This window comes from Lissotriton vulgaris, chromosome 7 (assembly GCF_964263255.1).
Source record: "Lissotriton vulgaris chromosome 7, aLisVul1.2, whole genome shotgun sequence".
Classification (NCBI taxonomy): domain Eukaryota; kingdom Metazoa; phylum Chordata; class Amphibia; order Caudata; family Salamandridae; genus Lissotriton; species Lissotriton vulgaris.
In genome coordinates, this window is record NC_141695.1 from 1,308,205,824 (window position 1) to 1,308,219,098 (window position 13,275).

The following is a 13,275-nucleotide window of genomic DNA, read 5'->3' on the forward strand; positions in this document are numbered from 1 at the left end:
AAGTGAGTAACAGTGACATTTTTGATCACTCTGAATGATGTGTGTTTTACGAAGGATCTTGAGAAAGGGGATATGAGGAAAATACAAAACTATGTGGACAACCAAACTAAGTCCTTGCATGATGACCGATTTTAGTGCTGGATTCTTCTGGCATTTTGGAAGCTAGCTTGAAGGACCTCGCAGCTTGACGTGGTGGCTTTTGCCAGATCCCCTTTTTGCAGAACTGTTACCGCTGGGCAAGGTTGTCTCTGTTTTTGTAGACCTCCCAGCTTGGCGTGACGGTTGCGCTGCGTCCCCCCTTTGCAGGTCTCGAACTGCAGAAGTTTCACAGCAAGAGGTTCACTGATGATGAATCAGAATGGAGGAGGATGTCGAATCAAGTGCTATACTCTTTCAGCTTCTTAGAGGTAAATCTCTGGGGGCTAAGAGAAAAATTTGGGGGGGTGAAGGGGGGGGGGGGGGGGGGCTGAACCTTTAATCAGTAGGCAGAGTTGAGCTGCAGGCCCTACAACAAGGGGTGAAACAACAGCATTGCCTAATTAACATTCAAATGGTCTTTTAAAGACCTGTGAAATTTTCGGGTGTGGCAGCGTGTGTGCCCAGGATCTGTCTCATCCCGGGCTGCCACACACGCCGGTGTGGGGGGGGGCTGAAGCCCGGTGAGTTCAATGGGTGTTGCGCGCCTGTAAGGTCCTCATTACGAATGGGCAGTAAATAAAGCCTACAGTGAAGTTAAGATAAGGTTTGGTTCAGGTAGTCATCGCCAGGGCAATGTTGAAGAATTTGAATTTTTATTTTACAACGACAATTCTTCACCGAGCCAATAGATGGCAGAAAAGCGCTGGTCGAGCCATGCTGCTTAAGAAACACACGCAGTAGTTGAAAAGTAACTGAATTTTGTGAATATGAATTAGGGACCCCGCTACATTAACAGAATGACCATATCTTACCCCAAGTGTCTGCAACTCCCCTGTCAGCTAAACCCTAAGGTCGAAGAGAGAGGCTTTTTGATAGGGTCACAGAGAAGACACATGCTCGAAGGTAAGGCAGAATGGATTGGAATAGAAAGAAGATGAACTTGCAACAAGATCTAGTAAGAAAGAAGAGACACAAATAGAATACAAATTATATTATTTTTACTCCTCCTTTTTATATCTGGAACTTTCTCTACACATCATCTCTCAGACCGGACTGTGTCCTTCGTTCTTCACTCAGTCCCTCCCTCTGCTAATTAATACTAACAAGCAGCAGCTGAAATCGTTTGAGACGAGCAGCTGAGATCGCTAGAGAAGAGACTCCATGTGCGTGCACATCTCCTGTCCCCCTTCGCAAGCAAAATCGACGACAATAAATCTCGCCAAGCGAGCAGTGCATGCGAGACCTAAAAACTACCAACAGCTTACTCAGACAACTCGAGACACGTTTCACCACTTAATTGATATGCCCGATAGAAATGTTCAACAATTGCTGTTCAACTTCTCGCCTCAGGCTAGCAATTTGTCTATTTGCCCCTCTAATACTTTTTCTTTCAAAATACAATTGTCTAAAATCCTTTGAATTTGTGCAATAATATGGATAATCTTACTGGCTTTACAGTCCTCACTGCCACTCCTTTGGGGTACTCTGTGTCTAATTTCTCTAGTGCCTTAGGTCAGGAAGTGCAGGCTGTGATCATATCCTTCAATATGATTCTGGCTCACCTGCTGAGTCTTGTATCGCTCACATTTTTTGTCACTGTATTAGCCACTACATTGGCCCAGTTTTGTGTTGGCCGTTCTATACTTCTATTTCGACTGCTACTGTTCCATAGCTTGGAAACAAGCCCAGGTTGTCATCTGCTTAAGAAACAATCAGCTGATCTGGCAGTAATGGGAAACTGTAGACACATCTCTCTGCTTCCAGTAATTTCCAAAAGTTTGGAAAAAGCTCTAAATCCTCAGCTCTTGAGTACCCCAAAGACAATTCTTTAATTCACAAATTCTAATTTGGATTGAAGCTTATCATAGTACTGAATAAAGTCTGTCTGCAGTCTGGGAGCACATTAGAGCCATTTTAGATCAGGAAGGTTCTGCTGCACTAGTGTTACTCAACCTATCTGAAACCTTTGGTGCGGTCTCTCATGCCATCATGCTGAAAAGGCTTTTTAGTTTGAATCTGTAGCGTAGCCTTACAATGGTTATGCTCCTGCCTTTCGAACAGATTCCAAGCAGTTATTCTCTCTCTGTACAAGTCTACTTCACTAGACCTGAACTTGGGTGTTCCTCAGGGCTCATCAACCTGGTCCAATCTTTTGGGTTTAATGTAATACTATTTCTCACATGGATGATAACGCATACAAACATTTCTAACTCAGATGAGATCTCTGTTACTCTAAACTCCTTCAGAGAATGCATATTCTCTGGGTCAACTGGATGAAGGACTGTTATCCGAACCGTAACTTTGAAAATAATTAGATCCTAATTTTTGGCAAACCCAACTCTATCCGGTCCCAGTCTTGGTGGCCTCCCAAGCATGGACAACCTCCTGCCCCAAACAGTGTGATTAGAAACCTAGCTGTCAAGTTTGATCAAGATTGTTGCTGCAGGTCCCAAACCTCCGTTGTGTCTGTGTGCTGTTGTTCTCTACTTAAACTACTGAGGAAAATACTTAAGACCGTAGCTTTATCAGCATGCTAATCGGTAGTACAGGCTCTCATCACCGCTAGACTGGACTATGCCAATTCTCTTTTTCTGGGCCTTTCGAAGTACCTGGTTCCCCATTTACAAGTAGTTCAAAATGCTGCCGCCAGGCTTATTGTCAACTTTCCAACCTGGCATTCAATCTCCTCTTTTCTCATGAAGCTTTATTGGTTTCCCATCCACAAAAGAAATAAGTTCAACTCACTCTCTATGACTTTTAGAGTATTATCCAAAAAGGGTCCACTTTATCTTCAAACCTTATTTGGCCATACTTTATACTATCCCATTCAACCCTCAGATTTTAGAGTCCTAAGCTTATTCAGTTCCCGTGTTGTGCTCAAATAGGTATTTGAGGCTGACAAACTCCTGACTGATCCTCCTTGCAAATTGTGAAGTTCTCCTTCTGAGTAAAAAAATGAAAACCTTGGATTTCCATACAGAACTGCCATTTTCTCTTCACCAGCCCCTCCGTGCTGCCTCATCAGTCTTCTATATTTGGTACCAGGATGCATTTTTGGGTAAATGCTGCGATTCACACATTTTTCATTCATTACTAACTCACATTTTAAGCAATCATTTTATACCACTTCATCCATTTGCTCTCATACTACATTTCTTACCCTTTGTTCATCAGTGATTGATAGTGAAATGCCCGCTCTTCTGTAGAGGCGTAGTAATGTTGACCTATGTTAGAGGATGGAGGATTCTAGGGATGATGGGGTAATGAACATAGAGTATGTTGTATGAAACTACTACAATGTACAACCTAAGAATGAAATTAAGAGTCTGGGGGTATGGCTGGAGCCCGATCTAACGTTCAGAGTACAAACTAAGAAAGTGGCAGGGATCTGCTATGGTCTGTTACGCTCTGTCCGGAAGGTGCTGCCTCTTCTGCCCTTTAGCTCTAGGAAACTTTTGATCCAGGGGCTAATACTGTCCAGGCTGGATTATAGCAACGCCTTGCTGCTCGGTGCCCCTGAATCAGCCATTAACTCCCTTCAGCGAGTACAAAATGCGGCGGCCAGAGTACTGACCGGCACGGCGAAAAGAACCTCAGCCAAACCCGCTCTTAGAGCTCTCCATTGGCTCCCCATCCGCGAGAGAATTAAATTCAAGGCCCTCTCCATCGCCTTCAAGTCTCTCCAGGGAATGGGTCCCCCTATTCTCAGGGACCTTATATGCCCCTATAAATCCATCCGTGCCCTCCGCTCCGATGGGAGCAATTTATTGACCATCCCCAGAGTGAGGAGAGCACGCTCAGGAGGGCGGAGGTTCTCTGTTAATGTGGCCAAGACCTGGAATGGTCTTCCTGCTGCCCTCCGCTTGGAACCCTGCCTCCAGAAGTTTCGGAAATCTCTAAAGACATTCCTTTTTCCAAGAGGAGGTTGAGTCCGCTGTTTGAGGTCATGGAAGCTTATGGTGTGTACTAGCGCTGGGACGCTCTTGGGCAGCCATGCGCTTAAGAAATCTATTTTCATTTCATTTCATTTCATTTCAATGTAGATAATGAGTGATGTGAAAGGGCAAAGTTGTTCCTAGTCCGGGTGCTGGACTACAGGTTTGTACTTGGATGCAAGGGCTATGGTGTGCGTTGGTTCCAGTAGCTAGGTGTCAGGAATGATGTGCATGTGCTCAAGGGCCATTTGTTTGTCTTTCTGTTTTTAAGTACTACAGTAGTAAGTGTGAACACAACAGTTCAGGTTTCATGCTTTCTCTGAGAGGCTAAAATTGAGCTGCATTGGCAGGGCTGCATGCTAATAGCGAAGGATACTTACTTGGCCTTTGTGCTCAATTTCGTGCTGCTTTAAATGAGGCTCTGGGATGGCTACAGAATCCCCGATGAGCACACCCCAGTGATCTGCCAAGTTGTAAACCATCACAGCATAACAGGACCCTTCAGAATCCACCAGACCAAAAGTACTGTGAAAATAACAAAGAAGCAAAAAGAGGCAGATGAAGGAACAGAAAAATGAGGGAACAGAATAAGATTGAACAATTAAAGAACAATAAGGAAAAATAGAAGGCAAGATGCAATAGTGAACAGTAGACATGCAGAGATGAGGAAAATGAAAAAGAATAAAAAATATAACATTAAATGAAACCAATATTCAAAGAAACAAATTATAAAGAAAGGACAAGCAAACACAAAATTAACGAAGAAAACAAGATATGTTACTTACCTGGAATTAAAGTTCCCCAGTGCAGGTATCTTTAAAAGATTCATGTCCTTGAATCATTCACTGCAGTCAATCTGGGAGTCCTACAGTAACTTTCAACAGTAGGATTAAAAAATCGCATTTAAAACCATTATAAGCAAAGTCACTTTAGTTGCACAACTACCTCATTTGAAAAGACCTCAACTCCAACTAATGAGGTGAGAGTGCATTGAATTCCTCTGCCCTCAGAGGCTTCAATATATCAAATGTCAATAGCTCTAGGGTGAAAGGATGCAACGAAGTTGAGCATCTGATAGGGTAAAAGGGAGGTTTTCTTGTGACTATATGAAATATACCAAGGCTGGAGAACTGTAGTTACAGGTAAGTAAATTATTTATTCTCCAGCACTGGATCTTTCATAGGTTCAAATGGTTGAATCAGAATAACAAGCAGAGTGCAAGAAAACAATGAGATAATACCAGAATTTGTTAGCTTTCATAAGAAAGCGAGAAGGGGCTTACCTTAATGGAAAATATATTGTAAAATCTCCTGGCTAACAGATGAGTCTCTTTCTGAGCCTGCATCCAAACAGTAGTGTCTTATACAAATGTGGCAACTCTTCTATGCTGCTACTCTGCAGATGTCAGACAGAGGTAGTCCAGCATAAAGTGGACCCCTAAATTGCAAGGAATGTAAAATTTTAGAGTGACCGAAAACAATTTCTGAAGCCATCCTTCTTGCTAGCCTTTGCTTAGAGAGTGATTGCCCTCTTTGTCGGTGGCCGAAATCCAAGAAGAGTTGGTCCGATTCCCAATGTTGATTGTTAAACATCGAAGGAGTGCAGTGCTCCTTCCACAACTGCAGTGTGATTTGGAAAGAAAGCTTTGTATAGGACTGGTTCACAGAGAACAAAGTCAGTAGGCACGTTTGGCATAAACTTGGGATTTAACTGCAACCGTACAAAAGCGTAAGAAACGTGGTTTGATGGTGAATGCACGAATCTCACTGACTTGTCTATAGGCTGTACCTGTTAACAGCAAAGTTGTCTTTCATGCTACATACTTAATGCCTGCTTCATTTAAGTGCTGGAATGGATTCTTCATCAGCTGTCCAGCTATTGAATTTACCTCCCATGCTGAAGGTAGAGTCTCTCCTGAAACAGATAGAAAAATAGAACCCTGTCTGTCTGGCCGACGCTGGGACAATTAGTATCAGTGTACATGGGTCTTATATCTGCAGCACTCTATGACCAGTGGGATCTGGAAAAGCGTAAACAAATATCCCTGACCAGAATATCAAGAACGACTCGGGATACCACTACCTGCGTGCCTTACTTTGGGATTTGGAGTTCTCCGGTGTAGCACAGAGATCAAAAGGTGGTGTGCACTCACCATTTCTGAACAACCAACTCCAGTTCTCTTGAGGCATGCTCCTATTTATGGCAGTTTACCTACTTTCTGCTTAAGGTGTCTGTCATTTTATTTTGTCAACCTGCCACACGTTCCAATGCCAAACGTATTCGAAGACTCCACACCCTGTGCCAGTACAGTTGCGGTTCTTGTGACAGTTTTAATTTTCTTCCTCCTGTTTTTCTATATATAGTATAGGGTCAACACACCGTCCTTGTTCTGACATCCTGATGTAAGATGAGCAAAAAGGTGGCCTTTGTGGACTGCCTGATTGTCATTAGCTCTTGCATGTTCCAAGTAAAACTTTGAATGTGTGGGTTTTTGCCTACGTTTTGTGTTTATATTCTGGAGCAATTTCTTCAATAATTCTCTTCTTTTCCTGGATGGAAAAACCTTCAAAATACTCGCACAGACATCTGATCTGATAAATAATATCTGCTGTGTCACAGAAAAGATCTTCTTTTGTCAAGCGTCATGTCTATTTTTTTGAAGACATAGTATCTGATAAAATGCTTTGGAGGTATGATGCAGTAACTGAGCTTCAATGAGTCAGTTGTCAAGATATAGGAAGGTTCTCTCCCCCGTTACTACAAATGTGCAGGCACTGAAGCTATTTTGTTAAATATTATGAGAGCTGCAGTAAGGCCAACAAGGAGTGCTTTGAACTGGTAGTGAAGGCCAGCCACCCCAAAGCATAGGTATTGTCTGCATCATTAATGTGTTGGAAGATGGAATTAGGCATCGTCTAGATCTAATCAAGCCAAGAGGTATTCCTGATTGATGGACGGGAACATCCAATAATGAGATCATCCTGAAAGTTTGTTTCTTTATAAGCTTGTTCAGTGCCCTCAAGCTTATAAAGGGGCACCGCTCTTCAATTTTGTTTTGAATTCGAGAAAAATGTCGAATAAAACATCTGACGTCTTTCAGATTTCAGCAAAACCAAAGTCCCAGGATGCTTGTTTCCGGTTCAGGGAATACATGGCTTGGCAGTTCGGGCTGGACTGTTCCCATGAGGCACAGGGTCAAGACTGATTTGCACATAGCTGTGTCTGAACTGGGGTGGCAAAATGAGCTAAAGAATGATGATGGATTCAACCCGGATCAGTGACTGGGGGTGAGTGTTTGAAAAGTTTCAGCACTCCGTCCATCATCACCTTGTGTTTGCGTTGTTCACCCTAAGTTGGTTCGGTATGCCAAGACGTGGATCCCTTGCTCACTTTGCCACTGGATTCAAGCTAGCCTGGCTGAAGAGGGCTGTTAGCCCGAAACCGGTCCCAGGATGCTTGTTTCCAGTCCAGGGAAGACATGGCTTGGTAGTTCGGGCTGGACTGTTCCCATGAGGCACAGGGTCAAGACTGATTTGCATATAGCTGTGTCTGAACTGGGGTGGCAAAGAGAGCTAAATAATGATGATGGATTCAACCCAGATCTGTGACTGGGGATGAGTGATTGAAAAGTTTCAGCAGTCCGTCCATAATCTCCTTGTGTTTTCAGATTCCAGCACCGGCTTTATGGCTAATATTTGCAACAGTTTGATTTCTCAAAATACAGCCTTCAGATGTTGCTGAAGTTCCCTCCTCTTAGGCCTTCTTTGAGGATTTGCCATAACTTCTATAGTGTGTCCATGCTCTATTACATCCAGTACCCAGCAATTTGTTCTAATTTTCCATAAGGCCGTAAAAGGTTGCCTTACCTTTTCTCCACAGGCATGGAATGTGGAGGGGTTGGGCTGTTCAGAAAATCAGTTACACTGGCTTTGGTCTTGGCCATTGGTATAATAGGGCCCCAGCGCTGTCTTGATTATTGTCTACCATGTTGCGCAGCAGGTCGATTCTGGGTATAGTATCCCTGCCCGAAGGGATGAAAATTTGTTAAAGATACTGACTGGAACTCACCTCTCGGCCATACAACTGCCTTCTCTAATATGAGTAGCCTTGCCTCATTTTTAGCACCTATAAGTTTCTTTCTATCAGTATCTGTTTTTGTGGCCTACAAGGCATCCTCAATGTGTTTGTCAAAGGCAAGGTTTTCTGTTGAATGGCATGTCCAGTACCATCGAATGGACCTGTGGGCAAAAGATAGTGCTACGCAGGCAGCTGTATCTCTTGAAGATTGCTCCTGCTGCCATCTGTCAGAACCCTCTGTCAGAAGTATAGAGTGATGCATCTATTAGTGTGTATGAAGTTAATTTCCTTTCTTTTAAAATGCACTTTGTCTGCTCCTGACAGTCATTCAGGAGTTTTGTCAATGAAAAGGTCAATGTCATTCCACAGCGGCCTGTCGCAACACAAAAAATAGGCACTTGCATTTAGTATTTTGACTGTTGTTGCTGCAAATACTCCAATTCTCTCTCCAACCTTTACCTTTGCCATCCTCGGGGCCAAAACATGTTTTCTAGAGTGTCTTTCCACTGTGGCTGAAATACAACAGCTTGTTTTAACTTGATTTAACAGACATGCAGGAGCTGTGTCAGGCGCAATGTATTTCTTTCCAACTTCGAAATCAGAATGGAACCTGCAGCCATACCAGACATGCCTTCTCCAAGAGGTACTCAAGCACAGGGATAGTTCTTCTGGAATGCCTATTTTTGTCTTTAAATTCAATGTAGGTATACGCAGGTTACATTTTTGTACCACTGTATCAACCACCATGTGAGTTGTAAACCTCATTTGGTGGTGAATCTCTGGCGACCGATTCCAGGCTGGATTGTTCAGCTGGAACATAATCCTCCAAAATAAGGTTTTTGCTGATTGTCTTCCTGTGTAACACTGTCTCGCTGATCTGAGGAGCCATCCCCACCACCCTTGTCACTATCATAAGCATCTGATGGTAATCCTTGACCTAAATCCCATCTGCGTAAAAGAGAAGGTGGCTATGTAAACCCTTCTCAAGTAGGCTTTTTGGATGAGGGGGTGGAGGGGCACTAGAGGGGGTGGAGAGGCACTAGAGCAGATGGGTGCGTCTCCTGAGTCTCTGTCACTTTAACTGGATGAGGAGGCAAATCTACTGGAGAAGGTAAACTAGGCATGTTGGAGATCATTTGTTATAGAAATCCCCAATTACAGTATTCATGGAGTTTAAAAAATCACTGGGTACTTGAAAGATCTGTGTCCCTGAGCATGTTGGCACTTCCATGTCCAAGGCACTGCTTTGATACAATATTCCTTGGTAGCCATATGTATCTTATTCTTTCAAGTCACCAGCTGTAAAAAAGATATCTATGTCAGTAGGTTCCTCAATTTGTAAATCACTTTCAAATAATAGCTCATCGTCTATATATGCAATGTTGACAATCTCCACCATCAGTCACAATCACTGTGTGATCACTATGTGCAAATGAAGAGGAAGAATCGCCCAAAAGATGAGTAGGTCTCTCTAGATTAATACATATTGGTGCAGGAGTTGCAAAACCAATAGCATGGATGAAACTGGTGTTTGGGGCAATGATTTGGTCAGTGTTTTTATCTGTTAAGTCTACAATGTTGTCATCCATTAAGCAGCCTTGCCAAGTACCACGTATCAGGCTTTAGACTAACGCATTTCAGTGTGGTTGGCCACATCACTGCACGGAAATGCATTGTCACACATATATAGCCCGTCCTCAGCAAGCCAGAGCCAAGTGCTGCTAATTAGTACCACACCACAAAGCTCTTAGCTGGCAGTAGCGCGCCTGCGCGCTGCTTGAGTCAGGCTAGGGGGCTGGCTCAGCTGGCTACATTGTAAAACATTCACCCGACGCCCCGGCGCGGAAAATCTGATTCACTAAGGACATCATGAGAGTCATTGCCCAATCGCTGCTGCCGAGACTGCCTGTCAGGACACACTGTCTGTACGACACACACCTATAGGCTGCGGGCGGGCGCAGCACAGTTTATCTTTGGCAGGCAGTGCAGCTGGAAGCCTGCCACTGCTGCAGCTCCTGACGTGTTGTGCCCCACAGCCCGGATGGGGTCCAGCAGCGTAATGATCACCTGTAACCGACCGCGGCCGGAGTGGTGGTCTGGTGTCTTAGCACTGAAGTCTGCCCACCCTGCACTGAAGTACAGTGCCCGGAGCCATGAATGCCGCATGAGTAGAGCCCTCTGGACCATGGCGCTGCCCGGTGCCTGGGGTACGTTGTGGCTGGCCCTGGCTCGCTGGCAAGTGTCACTCATTGAACCTAATTAAATGTACACATTATTTTCAGAGAAGCATAACGCGCCATCATTCAGCATGTAGTGTAAGTAAAGTTTCAAGTGCTGAGCTCTCCATTGCAGTCACTAGTCTGTTTGTGGCAGTCAGTCGGCACATAGTTGTGTCACGTCACTCATTTAATTTACTTTTAGAGGTGCGCGTCATCATTCAGCCTGTTACTGTCTATAAGTAAAACTACTGCTCCTCTGCATTGATTGCCGTCACTGTCTGCCAGTCTATATCATATTTACACATTTAACAGTACGATCAGGTTACACTAGGTTAGTGCCCTTTCAATTTCTGGTGCTTTGCAGCAGTGTTAAGATCTTCTTAGAATTTCTGATATTTATAGGTTTCCCTCATCTTTATTACTTAATTTTTGCTCACGAGAAAGTGTCACTCATAGTCATTGAAATTTCACTCATTTGGTCTGAAATTATGAAAATGTCACACATAGAAATTTGAAACATTAGCAGCTATAATTAAGTTGTTGCAAGGACAATGGTTGCCACTCAACATACAGCTGAAAAATGCTGTGGTGTCGAAGATAGTGGTTTTCATTACAATGGCTGGTCTGGCTTTGTCGACGGGATGGTAGTTGTCGACAGTATCTTCATCAATTGTTTTATCGTTGGCAGTACAAATGTAACAATCATTCTTGATGGAATTGCTGGTGACGTGCTTATTGTGGACTTTTTTTGTCTTTACTTTTTGAGGGTGTAGATGTGGGCAAATCCAAAGTGTGCGACTTAGCTCCGGATTCTACTACTGAAACCACACCATGACCAGAAGTCTGACACTACAAAGCAGGCATAGACTATCTCTTGGTGGGAGTCACACAAGGCTTTGTGAAAGCATCTTTGTCTGACAATCTTTGCCTTTGTTGCACTCTTCCACAATTATTTTCCAGGAGAGTCAGGAATTAAAGATTCAGCATCTTAAAGTCGCAGCTGACCCTCTCTGTCCTTACGAGTCTTAGTGTTACATGCCTCACTGATTGCTGTTTCTATACACCATCCTGTGGAGAAAAATATAATGTGGTGAATGAAAAGAGATATTGAGCAACAAGCTTCAAACATCCTCACATTTGAAAGAAAAATGTGTATACATCAGCCTTCCAGTACAAACAGGAGCAAGCACTGCCTACAGTATGTGTTTCTAGTGAAATAAAGGTCTTTCTAGTGAAAGAAGTTCAAAAGGTCAATTTCAAGAGAAAACTGGCAGAACCTTTTTGATACCTGATAAGCACGCGGTAGAACATTTCAGAGTGGGTGCCTCTGAGCAGGAAGTCTCGGCCTATCCCCTAATTGGCTAAACCTCAGATAATACATTGAAGTGGATTTGTTACTTGTAGCCAATGGCTCTTTTCAATGCAAGTTGCTTTACTAGAATACAGCTCTGTTAACACTGATAACCAAGGGTTGTTAGCATTACAATGGAGAATAATTCAAGCATGTGAATTTATGACTATGAACCACCCAGTGCTGGAGAATCTTGCATAATCCACTGAAGACTATTGGTAAGGCCTATGGAGACAGCAATCATTAGTAGTAACTGTCATCATATTAGTAGATGTCACACTGTTTATCATAATGAGGGTGTCCTTACACCCAGTGAAGTTCATAATATCTATGCTTGCTCTCTTCTAGTAGACTAATGAACATAATCCTCTTTCTGTCATTTGACATTCAGATAAGCAGGACTTGTGCCAACCCGGAGATGCACAATACCATGGCCAAAGTCTTTGTAGGCAATTGTGAAGGGATTTTATCTAGTAAGATGTCTTCGGAGGCAAAGGTTTCTTCGCAGGAACTAGGAGAAAGGAAACAGCCTTTCTTTTTGGCATTCACAACATTGGAATCATCAATTATTTAGTCAATGTAGGTGCTACCGACAACAATAGCGGTTTCATCGATGGGAGGCTAAGAGCACCAGTGTTATTGTTGGTAGATTAGTTGGCATTGTCGTTGATGGTAGATGATGTGGTCTGGCGGTGGAGGCATTGACAAAAGGGTTGGCACTTTTTCAAGTTGCAAGTGTTATTGATGATGGCTCATCGGCACGTACAGTGGAGAGAGTAGGGTCTGCTGACGACAGAACCTTCCAAGATGTTATCATTGGTGGGTTCACAGTTGTTTAACTTACAATGAACCCAAAAAGATAACACTGAAGACAAATCCTTCCTCCTTTTGGAATATTTCAAAGGAGCAGGGCTGCTCTCTAGAGGAAGATGATAGATTCCTTTTAGATAAAACCTTAAGAGGCACTTACTCCCCCCTTATACGGTCATTCTTTGCCTCTTTTTACCTTATAATGTTGTATCTTAAAGAGATTCCTTTTGTGACAAGATCTGCTCACTGTCCTCCTGTTTCTGAAGCCATCCAAATTAACATCCTCCCCTATCAATTCAGATACTAGATACAGTCAACATGTGGCTCATACACAAATAATCGCTTCTTCCCATATGAGGGGCATGCCATAAAAAGTGCTTTCCTAGGGTACTCAACCATTGCTCGGAAAAAAGGGCTTCTTTTAAACTACCAAGATAAAAATCCAAAGGTTAGATGTAAAAATATCTGAGGTGCAGAAAAGCTTTGAAAAACCTGGTAAAAACTGTGATAGGAGGTTCTCTGAGCAGATTTCTGAATGCTTTCTCTTCCACACAACATGCAGTTTAATTCCGACATACAGAAGCCTCTGGGAGAAGTGTAGTTCAGTTGAGTGCACTCTCAACTCGATTGCTGGATTTGGGGTATTTTCAAATTAGGTGGTTGTGCTACTAAAATGACATTGGTTATAATGGTTGTCAATGTAATTTTTTACTGCTTCTGAAGGTTACCCTGGGACTCTTGACTC

At 43.2% G+C, this 13,275-nt stretch overlaps 1 protein-coding gene across 1 annotated transcript in view; it reads right to left on the minus strand.

The window, feature by feature from the left end:
- TTC5 (tetratricopeptide repeat domain 5) overlaps positions 1–13,275 on the minus strand; it is a 196,630-nt gene that overhangs the window by 27,613 nt on the left and 155,742 nt on the right. The window contains exon 9 of the mRNA XM_086931913.1: positions 4,454–4,598. Within this exon, the coding sequence (XP_086788039.1) occupies positions 4,454–4,598 (145 nt within the window). The remainder of the gene's footprint in view (positions 1–4,453; positions 4,599–13,275) is intronic.